At 43.5% G+C, this 15,987-nt stretch overlaps 1 protein-coding gene across 1 annotated transcript in view; it reads left to right on the top strand.

Moving 5' to 3' along the window:
* Nucleotides 1-15,580, top strand: part of AKR1A1 (aldo-keto reductase family 1, member A1 (aldehyde reductase)) — a 35,867-nt gene extending 20,287 nt beyond the window's left edge. The window contains exons 3-9 of the mRNA XM_015408273.1: nucleotides 600-719; nucleotides 1,347-1,498; nucleotides 3,129-3,324; nucleotides 5,993-6,192; nucleotides 7,271-7,343; nucleotides 13,697-13,783; nucleotides 15,480-15,580. Coding sequence (XP_015263759.1) covers nucleotides 600-719; nucleotides 1,347-1,498; nucleotides 3,129-3,324; nucleotides 5,993-6,192; nucleotides 7,271-7,343; nucleotides 13,697-13,783; nucleotides 15,480-15,545 — 894 coding nt within the window. The 3' untranslated portion in view covers nucleotides 15,546-15,580. The remainder of the gene's footprint in view (nucleotides 1-599; nucleotides 720-1,346; nucleotides 1,499-3,128; nucleotides 3,325-5,992; nucleotides 6,193-7,270; nucleotides 7,344-13,696; nucleotides 13,784-15,479) is intronic.
* The last annotated feature ends 407 nt before the right edge of the window (nucleotides 15,581-15,987 follow it).

Here is a 15,987-nt window from a genome sequence, read left to right as displayed (position 1 = left end):
CCTTGGCTTGCCCCGCCCAGGCAAGCCCCCCCCTTGAAGGGAAGGCAGTTTAAACTGCCTTCCCTTGGCTTGCCCAGGCACCCCCTGGCTGCGGGGAGCCCAGGCAAGCCAGCCCTTGGAGGGGAGGGGAGGCAGTTTAAACTGCCTTCCCTTGGCTTGCCCAACCCTTGGACAGGCCGTGGAAGGCACGAAGAGGCATTTAAATGCCTCCCCGATCCTTCCAGGAGCCCTCCTGGCCCGCCCGCCTCAGAGTCGCTGGGGGGGTGTCGTTCTCCAGGCCTTCCCTCTGTAGCCATGCACGCAAAGGTTTTGGGTGTAGTGGCTGTGACCAACTCTGAAGCCAGCCGGAACTCCGTTCCTGTGTATTCCTGCCCAAAACTAGCCCTGCTATCAACACCCTGCAAACTTCCCTCAAATTTGCTTTCTCTTATCTGTGCACTTCCCAACCATATGCAGACAAAGGCAATGAAGAAATCTTCATAGTCATGTTGTTGCTGTTGTTGTTGTTAGCTGTAGATTCAGGACAACCTTTTCAGCTAAAATAAAACAGATCTCTTTATAGATTCTGATACACTGATCCTCTGTGTTTACGCTTTCAGGTGAAGGAGGCAGTAAAGTACGCCCTTAGTGTAGGCTACAGACACATTGATTGTGCAACAGCTTACAGCAATGAGGCAGAGATTGGTGAAGCATTCCTGGAGACTGTTGGGGCTGACAAGGTAAAGAAAAAGAAATGGGAATATATATAGAATGTAACTGAAATATGATTATACATGGGTAATGTTTTACTTCATCTTGGCTCTGACTACAAAGAAACTATTGTAATTACCTCTCCTTATAAACTCGGCTGCATCACAGACAAAAGCTAAACCCCTTCTATGCAGCATACTTCTGTTGGCTTGGAATTCTATTCGTGCTGTGGTTGTTTGGCCTTTTGTTGCTGCAAAATATTTCCATCGGACACAGTTTTACCCCTGGAAATGCCTTAGCTATCACATTCTTATTGCCCTTAGAGCAGAAAATAAAACCTGATTTCATATGCCTACAATGGAAATGGCACATAAAGATCTAATCCAGGGATGAGCAACATCTGCAATTTCTATGTAATTCACATAACCTGCATATTATTTTAATTAATTTGGTAGATACCAAACAGCACATTATGCAGTTTTCTGAAATAGTTACCTAACAGCGTGGAAAATACTTTTGAATGTTGATTTGGGGATCCTTAGTGCTGAGTTGGAGGGTTTTTTGCCTTCAAACTTATCCACACAACCTTCACTGTTTCCAGAAATATTTAAAAACAGACTTATGATTTCTCTACCCCATACCTTTATTTCTAAAAGGCCGTTAAGAGGGAAGAACTGTTTGTGACCTCAAAGTTGTGGAATACCAAGCATCACCCGGAAGACGTGGAGCCAGCCTTAAAGAAATCCCTGGAGGATCTGAAGGTGGACTACTTGGACCTTTACCTCATGCACTGGCCACATGCCTTTGAGTGAGTGTCAGTGGGGAGCATGAAACCACAACTGCAAGGTGGAGGCCACGGGCAGGTCAGCCGTTACACCTGCAGGGATTAGAATTCTTGGCCCCAGACCCTTCAAATGTTTTGGTGAATTCTTTCCCGTTGTATTTAGGAAGTGGTGGGATGGTATGGAGTGGCCTGCTGCCCTCCTTCCAGACTTGGAAATGAAGTTCTGTAAGAAGAAATCAAAACACTTGAAATTTCTTTGTGGCCAAGACTGACCATTTATTTATTTTATTTACTTCCCTGATGGCCTGCTTTTCTCCACAATGGGGACCTGAAGTGGCTTACATTGCTCTCCTCTCCTGTTTTCTATCCTCACATCAACCCTGCGAGGCAGGTTAGGCTAGAGGGGAAAAAGCATTTTTTCCTCTTTTTTCCAAGGCCGCCCCCTGGCCCAGTTTTTCTGATGGAAAAATTTGGACATTTAAGGGAACACAGAAAATGAACGCCTATGAAATGTTTTCTCTTTTAGAATGAGAAAACTGCTTCCTAAGGCAAACGTATTAATGCTCAAAATGTATAATGTGAAAAAGTCAATGGAAAAACTGGGAAATTTGAGGGAACACAGAAAAAACTGCCTATGAAATATTTTTGAGTGAGAAAAACCTTGCCTTAAAAACCATTTCATTCATTCCAAATGTGCAGCATAAAAAGTCTGAGGACTACCACCTTTTTTTTTGTAATGGAAAATCAGAACTTTTGTAGAGCACTGGAAAAAAACTTATACAGTAGGTCTATACAATATTTTCAAGATTTTTTCTTTAAATGTAAATATTTTTTGTGACAATTAACATGCCATATTGTGTGTAATGATAATACATTATTAAATTCAATGTTTTCAGTGTTATAAAGTTTAGCTTAACATCCAAGGGTCATTTTGAAGAAAAAGAGCTGCAGGAGCTCATTAGCATATGGCATGCTAATGAGCTACTAGGCTATTAGCATAATAGCTCATTAGCATATGCAACGCCCCCTGACATCACTGGAAGTGATGTCAGAAGGGGAAGCAAAAGGGGGGGAAGGCAACAGGCCGTAGCGCGGGGAACTGGGGGCGGGGCTTGCTGCCACTGCCATTCTGCCAGCTCCTGGGCTCCCGGAGCAGCGCTCCGGCCCCAAAAGACCCCTGTTAATATCCAAGCATGCTATCTATTGTGACCCTGAGTCCAAATCATACACTTTCGTATGTTACTGCAGAACTTGTTTTCAGCCTTCAATGGTTATGTTTTCCTGCATAGATGGCAAAAAATAAAGAAATATGTGTTATGGTAGTATAGGGTGCAGAGACTGGCCAAAGGACACCCAGCAAGCTTCCATGGTAGAGCTGGAATTCAAACTTGGGTCTGTTGGATCTTAGTGGAACATTCTAACCACTATACCATGCTGGCTCTCTCATATTCAAGAGTGTCTTGTTCAAGCAACTGATACCCCCAGAGCAGTGTTAAAACCAGCTACTTGCTGTGTATAAACCAGTCGCTCAAACAGTGAGTGGGAATAGTAAAATGAGAAGAAAGGGATGCCATTTCTATACTGGATCTTATGATATGTGCATTAACTTGTTTCCAGTAGGCTTAATATTATTGCTAAATCTGTTGCCTAACAGACGGGGAGACAACCTGTTCCCCAAGAATCCTGATGGCACAATGCGTTATGATTACACTGACTACAAAGAAACTTGGAAAGCCATGGAGAAGCTGGTTGCAAAAGGCCTTGTGAAGGCCATTGGATTATCCAATTTCAATAGCCGGCAGATTGATGATGTCCTCAGTGTAGCTTCTGTCAAACCAGCTGTGCTACAGGTAAGGCAAAAGCAGGAGAAAAGGAGCAGATAATTTCCTGATTTGATAATTTTCTAAGTGTATGAGAAATGAGCCCTAAGGATTGCTGTTGGAACGGAAGAGAGGTGGGCATGTGGCAAAAGCTGAGAATGGAAAGTCCTGGACATATAGGTGGTCTTCTGCTCCCTAACCGTGTGTACTTTCTGGCATGGCGTAAGTTTTTTTTTACTCTTTGAATGGGCTAGATTGCTTGACTTTTGATAATCTAGCCCTCAGTTGTGTGGCTCCTGCTTCTTGCTTTTGCATTTTGTGCCTACTTTTAATACTGTTCTGATTCACATTCTTGACCCTTATCATTGGAGATGTACAATCTTTTCCTTCCTCTGACTTCAAATTACAACTGAAAGGTAAAAGTATTGCAGCATCTGGTAAAGGTGGTGGTGAGGAAGTGCCTGCCTGATGGAGAAAGAGTCTTTCTATGGAGTCTTTGCAGGAACACTCAGGTTTCCTTAGCAGAGCATGGCTCCTTCATAGAGAACGGCTGCTGGTTGTTGTGTGTCTGTGGTGCCAGGGAGGTTGGTTTGTCTCCTGCAGGAGTGCAAGGGTGAGAGACATCGGGTATTCCATGGGTCTATCGTCTGGCTTGGCACACTGCTTCAGGGCAAGGCTTCCCTCGGCAGGGCACGTGTCTACAGTCCAGGAGGTTGGCACTATCTTCGGGCTACCGCATAGTTCAATACCCTGGCACACTTATTGTACAGTTCATAGTCCATAGATGCTGCGTAAGGCTCTTGCAGGGCAACATCAGAGCAGAGAACAATGCAGAAATTGTATAGGTTTTTGGGAATCACAGGACCCTATTTAATTTCTCACTGTGTAGCAATCTAGTGTGTCTTAGTATACAGTGCAAATTACTGAGATAGGTTTTCCTTTTCTTTTCCTAATGAGGTATTCAGATTGATTACAGAATTTCTCAGGTACCAAATGTATAGTCCAGTAGCCAGGAAGATAACCCTTACAGAGAAGAATGGTGGAGTACACTAAACATGTTACAGATTTGGAGTGGCCCACTGGATCCTCCATAATCCCCCCCCCGTAAAAACAAATAATTTCTTAATAATCGCTTTACAACATTGATTTAGCCTGGATTAATAGGTCTCTCAGCATTCCTTAGATAGATTCATGTGGGCAGCTGTGTTTGTCTGCAGCAGAATGAAGTTTGAGCTTTTGTGTACATGAAAGTTTATACCTTTAATAAAACCTTGTTGATCTTAAAGGTGTCCCTGAATTCAAACTTTGTTCAACATTCCTTAGAGTATTTGCAAATGAGAATATGATAAGTGTCTAATATAAATCCTTAAGATCAGATGTTTGCATGACCGGTGGATAGTCTGAGAGCACCTGAAGCTGCAGATCTGCTGAAACTAAGCAATTGAGGACCTGATCCATTCACTGGGTGAAAGTGTTATGGAATAGTACAATATTTTAAATGTTAAGGGGAAAAGTCAGGTGCCTGAGAGATGAGGAGATAGGGAAATCAAACAATTCCAGAAGCTACCCCACCATCGTACCTTTTCCAGGTTCCGTGGTTTGGTTTTACAAAATGACCATGTCCAAAGAAATCATAGTCTGTAGATAATTTACACTAGATACATTCTATTAAAGTCAGCGTTTTTCAGAATGATTAGACAGTAGATTGCGGCTAGACCTTTGGGTTGCCAACCATCAGGTGGGACCTGGAGGTCTCCTGCTGTTACAATTGATCTCCAGGCTACAGAGGCCAGTTCCCCCTTGGCAGAAACGACTGTCTTAGAGGATGGTCTGTATGGCATCACATCCCTGCTAAGTTCCCTCCCCGGACTCCCCCCTCCCTAGACACTGCCTCCAAATCTCCAGGAGTTTCCCAAGTTGGCAACCCTAGGGTACAGCACATAAGTAAAGGAAATGCTGTCATCTCACACCAGTGAGAGATAAGGAACTGAAAGTGGCTGAAAATATTCTGCTCCTAGTTATCTGAGCCACAATTTGTCAGCTATAATTCAAATGGATGCCTTAGAGTTTTTTAGTGTGAAATCCCTTGTTTTTTAGCATGAAAAGTGCAAGGTCTTTCCCTTTGGGAATCATGTGGCTTGAGGATGCCATACTGACAGACATTGCTTCTGTTCTGCCCCTTTGTGTCTTGACTTGTGTTGGGCTTCCTCCTATCTACAGTGCAGGTTGGTGGGGGCCAGTGCAGGGTGTGAAGATGCACAGTGTGGCTAGCAGATGTGAAAAGTACTTGGCTCGACGCATGGAGGACTCTGACCACGACACGCGTTCAGACGCGTTTATTGTACTTCACAACAAGACACACAAAACTGCCCTGCAAGGCCAACTATATACACTCCACCTGGCACACCTCTGTCCCCATTGGAGGGTTTGAATCTCCTGCCAAGGGTGCTATTGGTGGACTCCTGGTGGACTAGGATCCTAGGTCCCCTTTGTGCTTGGGGACCAAGCTCCTGCTTTAGCCGCGGACCCCTGGTGGCGGTCTGCGTACATAACAAGATGTACATCTGTCACTGAGAAATGGCTTGTGCAGGACTATCTTGGCCTCACAGTCAGCGGTTGAAGTTTCCCCCTGAAATCTGCTGTCTAACGTTGTGATTTTTTGTAGCAGTCTGATCACTACTGTGTGTTGCTTTGATAGGTAGAATGTCACCCTTACCTAGCCCAGAATGAGCTGATAGCTCATTGCCATCAGCGAGACCTGGTGGTAACTGCGTACAGCCCTCTTGGCTCACCTGACCGGATGTGGAAGCACCCAGATGAGCCAGTACTTTTGGAGGAACCTGGGATTAAAAAGCTGGCTGAAAGATACAGTAAATCTCCTGCACAAATCCTCCTCAGGTAATAATTGATTGGCACTTGGCTGAGATAACAGTGAGACTCTATTGAAGCAGTTTTCTGAGTGACTCACTGTTAAAATGTATACTTAAGAAATCCAGTTTTGTTTCTTAATTGCAAGGAAACATTTAGAACTTTTCCACTTATGCTGCAGGATTTTGACTCCTTACTGAGTAAAAGGACTTTGTGAAGCTTGCTTGTTTATTTATGAGAAGTATTTGTATCTTACCTTCTCAATGTGGTTCAAGGTGGCTCACAACAATAATGAAAACAGACAAGGAGAATTCAGGTTTTAAAAACCCGCTAGATTAAGCAGCAGGGAAAAAGGCATTTCCACATGAGTATTTGCTCTGGGTTCAATGCTGTTGGGAAGTGGCATTTTTTCCTGCTTTCCCACAGCATTGTGGTGTGCCTATATACCTCCCAGGGTTTCCTTGGATTTTCTCTCAACTTTCTCAAACCTGCTTTGCTCCAAAGTTTTGGGTAAGACTGCTTAGTATAAAGCCTGGGTGGCTGCTGAGAAATTTTGGATTTTTCCACCCACATAGCAGCCATTGGCCCTAGACTATGTTAATATTTTGTATTATAATTTTTATGTTGCTTTTAATGCATTTATATAGTTTTAATGCTGTAAGTCGCTGCAAGACCCTTTGGGTGGGCAGCGACTAAAAAAAAATCTAATAAATAAAGACAGGCTCAGCTCCTTGTAAGGCCAGTTATCAGGAAGAACAGAGATCCTAGAGATGAGACACTCACAAATAAGAAAGGAGAACATTATATCAAGAAAGATTCTCAGTTTTAGCTTTAATGGAATGGTTCAAGTACGTGCATCTTCTTAAAAGGGAGTCACTGATTTTGAGAATCTGCTTTGTGGTCACTTCAAACAAACTAGTCCGGAGCTCCACATTTTAAGATGACACTGTGTAGATCTCAACCCTAAATGGGCCTTAAAAGGCATGAGAGGCCTGAAGAATCATTGGGGAAAGGATCAACTAGTTAGTATTTCCCTGCTGGGCTAAACCATTGGATGTTGCTTTGGCTCTATGGGAGGAATAACATCCTCTCTTTATCCCTGTTACAGATGGCAAGTGCAGCGCAAGGTGGTTGTTATCCCCAAGAGTGTGACTCCCACACGCATACTGCAGAATCTCCAGGTTAGTGGGGCTCTCTGCCTGGTCCTCCAGAAGCAGAGAGCAAATAGCATTGACTAGCAATGGAAAGACTTCCATTCGGTCTTTCCTTGATAATAGCTTATAAGTAAAGCAAAGCAGCATCATACAGTGCAGTTGGTGAACATCTACCTGTTTGTGGCTTCACTAGAGCTATTGCGCCGCCTCCTTTCCAGTTTGCTCTGGGTGGCATCTGTGGTAGATTCAGAGATAGGATGCTTTTGGAAAGCATCAGAAGAATCCCTGAAACCATGGCCACAGTTTATTTGCCCCTGAAGAAGGGCAATAACATAATACCCAAGGCTCAGAGAACCCAGTTGACCTAACTGACAAGAGGGAAGGATCGATGAGGGTTGTAATACCTGATCTGTACCGTGGAATGTATGGTACGTACCAGGTAACCTGATTAAGGAAGAGTTTGGGGTATCTCCCACAAGGACAGGAGTCCTAACTCTAGACTGGGGGAAGCTGCTATCAAAGCAGGCAGAAAGGTTTTAAAAGATGGAATCTCCCTTTGTTCTTTGTTCAAATACTTTGCCCAGATGCTGTAACCATCTGTTGGGACCCAAACTCCTTTGCAAAGGGGGCAGTAGGGAGTTTGGGGATGTGTTTGCTCCACCAAAGGTAACTGTCTAGTATTGTAACTTTTGTTGTTGTTGTTCAGTCGCACAGTCGAGTCCGACTCTTTGCGACCACATGGGCCACATAATGCCAGGCCCTCCTGATTTCTGCTGTCATCTGGATTTTGCTCAATTTCATGCTCATTGCATCGATAACACTGTCTAACCATCTCATCCTTTGCCGTCCCCGTCTTCTTTGACCTTCAATCTTTCCCAGCATCAGGGTCTTCTCCAGTGAGTGCTCCCTTCTCATTTGGTGGCCAAAGTATTTGAGCTTCAGCTTCAGTATCTGGCCTTCCAGGAAACAGTTAGGGTTGATTTCTTTTAGGATTGACTGATTTGATCTCCTTGCAGTCCGAGGGACTCTCAAGAGTCTTCTCCAGCAACATAATTCAGAAGCATCTATTCTTCAGCGCTCGGCCTTCCTTATGGTCCAACTCTCGCAGCCATTCATTACTACCGGGAATACCATTGCTTTGACCTTACAGACTTTTGTTGGCAGGGTGATGTCTCTACTTTTTATTATGCTGTCTAGGTTTGCCATCGCTTTCCTCCCAAGGAGCAGGCGTCTTTTAATTTCATGGCTACAGTCACCATCTGCAGTGATCTTGGATCCCAGGAATGTGAAGTCTGTCACTGCTTCTACAACTTCTCCTTCTGTTTACCGAGGAGTGATGGGGTCGGATCCCATGATCTATTGCGCTCGCCTCTTTCACTCGAAGCAAGAAGATCCTCTTCTTTAGATCCTCTTCACTTTCTGCCATTAGAGTGGTGTCTGCATATCTGAGGTTGTTGATGTTTTTCCCGGCAATCTTAATTCTGGTTTGTGATTCATCCAGGCTGGCAATTCACATGATGTACTCTGCATATAATTTAAATAAGCAAGGTGACAGTATACATCCTTGTCGTACTCCTTTTCCTATGCTAAACCAATCAGTTGTTCTGCTTTTCTCATACTCCCTTGCTTCTCCATAATCCAGTGAATGTTGGCAATTTGATCTCTAGTTCCTCTACCTCTTCGAAACCCAGCTTGTACTTCAGGCAGTTCTTTATCAATGTACTGTTGAAGCCTAGCTTGTAGGATCTGAAATGAATGCAATTGTGCGATAGTTTAAACATTCCTTGGCGCTGCCCTACTTTGGGATTGGAATGTAAACTGACCTTTTCCAATTCTGTGGCCACTGTGGCGTTTTCCAAATTTGCTGGCATATTGAGTGCAGCACTGTAACACCATCATCTTTTAAGACTTTGAATAGCTCAGCTGGGATACCATCACCTCTGCTAACTTTGTTGTTAGTAATGTTTTCTAAGGCCCATTTCACTTTGCACTCCAGGATGTCTGGCTCGAGGTCAGTGATCACACCATCGTGGTTGTCAAGGACATTTAGATCCTTCTTGTATAGTTCTTCTGTGTATTCTTGCCACCTCTGCCTAATCTCTTCTGCTTATGTTAGGTCCCTTCCGTTTTCATCCTTTATCATGGCCAGCTTTGCCTGAAACATTCTCTTGATTTCTCCAATTTTTTTGAAGGGATCTCTAGTCCTTCCCATTCTGTTGTTTTCCTCTATTACTTTGCATTGTTCATTCAGGAAGGCCTCCTTATCTCTCCTTGCTGTTCTTTGGAAATCTGCATTCAGTTGGGTAAATCTTTCCTTTGCCTTTCACTTTCCTTCTTTCCTCTGCTATTTGTAAAGCCTCATCAGACAGCCACTACACTTTCTTGCATTTCTTTTTCTTTGGGATGGTGCTGATTGCTGCCTCCTGCACAATGTCACGAACCTCCATCCATAGTTCTTGCAATGAGTAGCTCATGATCTGAGCCACAGTCAGCTCCAGGTCTTGTTTTTACTGACTGTATAGAGCTTCTCCATCTTTGACTGCAAATGATATAATCAGTCTGATTTCAATGTTGTCCATCTGGTGATGTCCATGTGTAGAGGGTGTTCACTCTTAGGTTGTTGGAAGAGGGTGTTCACTATGACCAGCATGTTCTCTTGACAAAACTCTGTTAGCCTTTGCCAGGCTTCATTTTGTTCTCCAAGGCCAAACTTATCTGTTATTCCAGTTACCTTTTGACTTCCTACTTTAGCATTCCAGTCCCCTGTGATGATAAGGACATCTTTTTTTGTGTGTTAGTTCTAGGAGGAGAAACTTAGCTAAACATGTGTTTTATATTTCTTTTCCTTAGTTCTGTCTCACTAAGCATGATAGCTATTTTCCATTTATGTATGCCAGCTCAATCTGTAATAATACAGTTTCTTTCTGTTTAAGAAAACAGACCATGATTCAGATCCTACCCACACACCTAGACTGCTCCTACATGCTAAGAACATGCATGCATGGGGGAGTTAAGTAATTGGAAACTCTTCCCTTTGTACTTGCTTAGAGGCAGCGTTACCAGGGTTTCCCCAGGAACTGGTTACATGATAGGCTGGGTTTTATAACTTGGGGTGGTGGCACAAAGAGAAATATGCTTTTACATGCAAGCAATCATGCAACATGCATGTAGGAACACACAGGACCAGGGCAGGTTTGTGACAGCATTGATACACGGCAGTGAGTAGATCAGCTGGCTTTGAGGTCCCTAGCTTGTTTGGTGGTTTTGATGTTAGATAATAAACTACTGGTTCAGAATATCGAGGCCTTGCAGTCTAAATGTTAATTTGTTGAGCTTGTGATGGTTGTTCTGTGCCTTAAAGAGACTTTCCTTTTTTGCTTTGTTCATGGTGTATTTTTGACAGGACTTAAACTCACTGTCTGCTCTTCTGTTCATTTTCCATGTCATTTGAAACATTGCTATCATGTGTTCTTTTTTATTATTTAAATGAGATGATCATTATCTCTTTGACGTTTCTCCTAAGGCTTTTCTTTGAAGTTTAGGCAAAAGATAAATCTCTTTAAACATTATTTTGATCTGTTGTGTTGGTAAGCAGGTGTGTGGCTCTTGCAAATGCAATTACCTGTCTGATCAGCACACACTGGCAATATTACAGATTGCTCGAGCAGATCCATGTTGATCTGCCTGTGACTTGCAAGTTTCTCCTAGGAATGTGACACCCTCCTTGCTTATTTGGAAGTTGCTCTTTCTGGGATGACAGGGGGCAGGATTAAGATGACTTCCTGCAAGGGTAGTGTGTTCTCCTAAATCCTAGAGCAGGCAGCTTCTGTGCCTGTGCCAAATGGAGATAAAAAAATATACAAGAGAACACAGAGCAGCAATTCCATCTTTGATTCTACCCAGTCCCATCCTTAGTGAAATTTCTGTGGAACAGTGGGAAGACATTTTCTCCTGTCTGTAGTCTCTCTGTAAGGTGGTACAGAATTTGTTAAATCAGAGGGGGCAAGAAAGGAGAGCATTTGAATCCTGGTAAGTTTTAAAACTTAAGAGAACTGCAGAAAGAGGATGTGAGAACAGCATAATTGGAAGGAGAAGAGAAGGGCTACAGAATAATACAACCCATGTGGTTGCAATAATATCGAAATATCAGGGGACGCAGTGTGATGTAGTTGTTAGAATGTTGGATTGGACCTGAGGAGGCCCAGGTTTAAATCCCTACTTGCCATGAAAGTCACTTGGTAACGTTCGGGCAGTCATTCTTTCTCAGGCTAGCCCACTTTACAGGACTTTTATTTAAAACATTTTTGTGCTGCCTTTCCACCCAACTCAGGGTCCTCAGGTTGTGAAGATTAATACAGCATTTAAATACAAATATATATTTAAAACAAATAGTTGCTAAATAAAACATACAAACAGGGAGGAGGGCTAATAAGAGTTAGTGAAGGAACAGCAGACAAAACAAAAGTCTTCATCCACTGGCAGAAGAGAACAATTGAGGAAGAATGAAGAGGCAAATGAATCTTTCTGGGGAAGGAGTTCCAAAGTTTCAGTGCCATGACCAGGCCCATAGCTCAGAGGTCGATTTGGGGGGATCGCCGGGGATCACCATTCCCTTGGGTGAGGTGCGGGGGGTGGGACACACGACGAAGCCCCGCCCCCGGCTTCCGGCCGCCCCCGGCTTCCAGCCTCATTCTGTTGCAGAAGGAGGAAGCAGCAGGAGGGTAAGTTGGCGTCCTCCCCCTCTGCCTGGCCGAGGCCACTCCACGTGGCCTCCGCAAGGACTCCCAGCCCCATCCAGGAGCTTCCCCGAGGTAGCTGTGTTAGTCTGTTGCTGCAAAATTGTCCAAGAGTTCAAATAGCACCTTTAAGACTAACAAATAGCACCTTTAAGACTAACCTTTAAGACTAAGACTGAGGGGTGGGTGTGGCCTTATGACACACTTCTGGTGATGGCAGGGGGTGTGGCCTTATGATACACTTCCGGTGATGTCAGGGGGTGTGGCCTTATGACACACTTCCGGTGATGGCAGGGGGTGTGGCATATGCTAATGAGTTATGCGAATGAGTTCCCCTAGCTCTTTTTCTACGAAACGACCCCTGCCATAGCTACAGTAGGGCATCTTGGGGGCCCGCCCCTTGATTTATGGCCATGCCCCACAAGAGGCATGGGTGGGGATTGGTATGGGGAGGGACGGAAACAGGTGGCTTGGTTGCTTGGAGGGTAGGGAGGATTCAGAGGGTTCTGATCCTTAAGCAATAGACTAGTTAATCAACTTTGAGAAGGAATGGGAGGGGGACATGGGTGCCAAGCTGGGTGGGTATGAAGGGGGGGGGTGTGAAACAGAAATTTAGATTTCTTCTGAATGCCAGGCCAACATACAGCCTTGCATGCTTCAGCATGCTTGCGTGTTATTTATGTATCCAGTGTATTGATCACATGCAGCATTGATATTAGTACATATATCCATAGATATAATGTATTATTTTTACAAAGCCCTTCACTCCCTCCCACAAAACAAAAAATCCTGGCTACGGGCCTGGCTGTGACTGAGAAAGCCCTTTCTCAGGCTGCTACCCAGGTTGCCTCAAATGGCCAGGCCACCCAAAGCAGGGCCTCTAAAGGGAGCAGCAGTGGTACAGTAGGATGGTATGGGAGTAGACTACCCTTAGTATCGTCGTAAGGATAACATGGAGGAGGGAAGAACTGTGCGTACTACCCTGAGCTCTGTGGAGGAAGGGTGGAATAACAGTTTACTGATTGAAGGAATAAACAGCTGTTTCCGAGAGATTTGAAGGGATTTAATGCCTGTGTTATACAATCCATGGTACAAGATTAATGGGTACAGTAATTCTAAGCTGAACCAAAAGATACTTAATAGAAACCGTATTAGTACATGCAAACAAACAAAGAATTCCATGGTTCTTGTAAAAACAGCAACTGTTTCCAGGCTTCTCCACCTCTCATTCAGGGCCTAGTCACTCATGCCAGCTAATGTTTTCTGTAGCTAGCTGCGTGGAAACTGAGTGGTAACAACCTTGGTTGTTGAGTTTTTCAGACGGAAACAGGGTAAACGGCTTGCTGGAAATCCTTGTTGGGGCTCTCAAAGAAACTGGGAATGAATTATATTCCATATATCCTGTCCATTTGACATATTAAGTAAGTGACAGTTGCTTAAAGTAAGGGGAGGGGGGCTGCTAAAATGTTCTATACATACGGTAGGAATAACTAAAGCAAAAATGCTTATATCACTGATCTCTTGAACTGGGTTTATACCAATGTGTCCTGTGTAAGAGGAATATAGTGTAACAGTTGCTAGAAAGGCAGGATAATATGTCATTTAGTAAGACTAAATAATAAAAGCATTTATTTCTGGTTTTAGGTGTTTGACTTCAGTCTAACAGCAGAAGAAATGAGCTATATTGGAACCCTGAATAAGAACTGGCGATACATTGTACCAATGGTCACGGTAATGTTGTCCGTACTGTGCTATATAAGGCATTTTCACTATATTTTATAAGCCTAGTACAAATACGTTTGGTGTTCTGCTCCTTCCGTCAGACTCAGACTTTTCACGATTTCTTCTCTTGGTCATTGGTATTCTATCAGCTGTCTGAATAAGAACCACCCAAGCAGAACTCAAAATGACCCATTATGTAGCTGAAAACAATTTATAAGGTGTGGTAACATCAATATACCCTTTGCTTTAATTTAAAAATAGTACCCTATACGCTTGGCCAAAATACCTGCAGTACCTTTTTAAAGAGTCCACAAGAGCTGCTTCAGATCTAATGTAGGTGGTATTCAGGGGTCGTTTCGTAGAAAAAGAGCTAGGGGAACTCATTAGCATAACTCATTAGCATATGCCACACACCCTGCCATCACCGGAAGTGTGTCATAAGGCCACACCCCCTGACATCACCGGAGGTGTGTCATAAGGCCACACATCCCGCCCCCAACGGTCCCGGCCGCCACCGCCAGCCTTGCAGCTCCACTGCCGAGCCCCATGAGTGCAAGGAAGCCCCGCAAAGGCCCTCCCTGGCCCCAGGCAGCGGTGGGGAGAGGCAGGGAGGAAGCAACTTACCCTCCCTCTTCTCCTGCTTCCTCCTGGCTGAATGAAGGCCGGAAGCGGGGCAGCCGGAAGCAGGGGGCGGGGCTTCATCATGTGCCCCGCCCCCGTACCTCACCCGGGGGAACTGCGATCCCCCGCGATCCCCCCCGAAATGACCTCTGGGTATGGTTCCATTGAAAGGACTTGGCCAGGACTACAACCTCTGTGGGCAGTTTGGCAAAGAAATAGGCCTTATAGTCTAGAAAATCTCTTGTACCAGTAGCACAGAGGGGGAACTTTCTATGCAGATCCATGTAGACAATAGTTTTGAAAGTCTTGTGGCCTCTGTGTATGAGTCCAGAATTTTTAGCTGCAGCCATAAAATATGCATAACTTATGAAGTAGGCCTAAGAAAACAATGGGCTATGAGCAACAAGTATTTACCACTATGTAACTTCTTTGGAAGCTGCCTTGCAGGTGGGGTTTGTATTCCTGTTTTTATCTTTGTTCAGAACCAATTTCTTTTAAAAATCTTAATAACTGAATGTAGTATTGTTTGTGTTACATGTCTTCTAGTGTCTCTCAGTATATGAGCCAGCTATTTTAAAACCTGGAAATGCAGAATGATGATAGATTAAGGTTTTCTTAAATATCATGTGAGAGAGTTATGGCATCAAGTTTGCTCCCTCTCTGCTTAAAGGTCTTCTTATACCTTGATTGCATGTGTCCAGATTATTTATTGTTTCACATCATCTCTTTCAATACTTTTATTTTTATACAATATATAATCAACAATTACCATCTTACAAAATGCGAAGACAATTCTGGCCCAAGCGTCATAATCCTCACTAGTTTCCTGCTTGCATTCTCCAATTTGACAGTGCATTTTAAAACAACTGAGCAAAACCAAGACTGAAAAGAATTTTGCTTCAGTAGCAGCTGTCTTGGTGCTGTAACAAAAAAAGGCACCACTGTAGCAATTTCTAGAGGCTGGCAAAAGAATAGAGGGAACAATTTTGCCACTATTTGTAAATAAATGACTGAGAAATCTATTTGCCTTTGCAACTTTAGCCATGATAGTACTTCTTTTTGACGGTCTCCTTCTCCTTCACAGGTGGATGGCAAACTGGTAGCAAGGGATGCTGGACATCCCCTCTATCCTTTCAATGAACCCTATTAACTCCTGCAGTTTGTAAGACAAAAGATGAAACTCCACTCAAGGTTTCTTTTGCCAGTTTTTTCTACATTAAAAAAAAATCCAAATCAAATCCTTTTTTCTGAAGTGTTCTTTTTGACGTTTATTAAATGGCACAGATTTGTTAAAGATGTGGGAAGATAGTATATACTAAACATTCTGTTAAATCTTCAATAACTGTATATTCCTCTGTTTCAAAACCTGGGCCAAGATAATACCTGTAGAAGAAGTAGAGATAAAATGTCACAAAGTAAGTGAAGGTTCTAAAAAGTAAAACAGCCCTAATCTATATCTCCTCTCTTGATTCAAAATTAGGGATGCTTGGGGTGTGACAAAAATGTTAATTGACTTGATCCTGAATATGTTCTAATGACTGAAGCCAACTTGTAACAAATACAGCTTGAAGCAGAAGAATAGGCTTGTTATT

Source organism: Gekko japonicus, unplaced genomic scaffold (assembly GCF_001447785.1).
Source record: "Gekko japonicus isolate JY-2015 unplaced genomic scaffold, Gekko_japonicus_V1.1 scaffold258, whole genome shotgun sequence".
NCBI lineage: Eukaryota > Metazoa > Chordata > Lepidosauria > Squamata > Gekkonidae > Gekko > Gekko japonicus.
The sequence above is the reverse complement of the archived record's forward strand: the minus strand, read 5'-3'. Positions and strand labels throughout refer to the sequence as shown.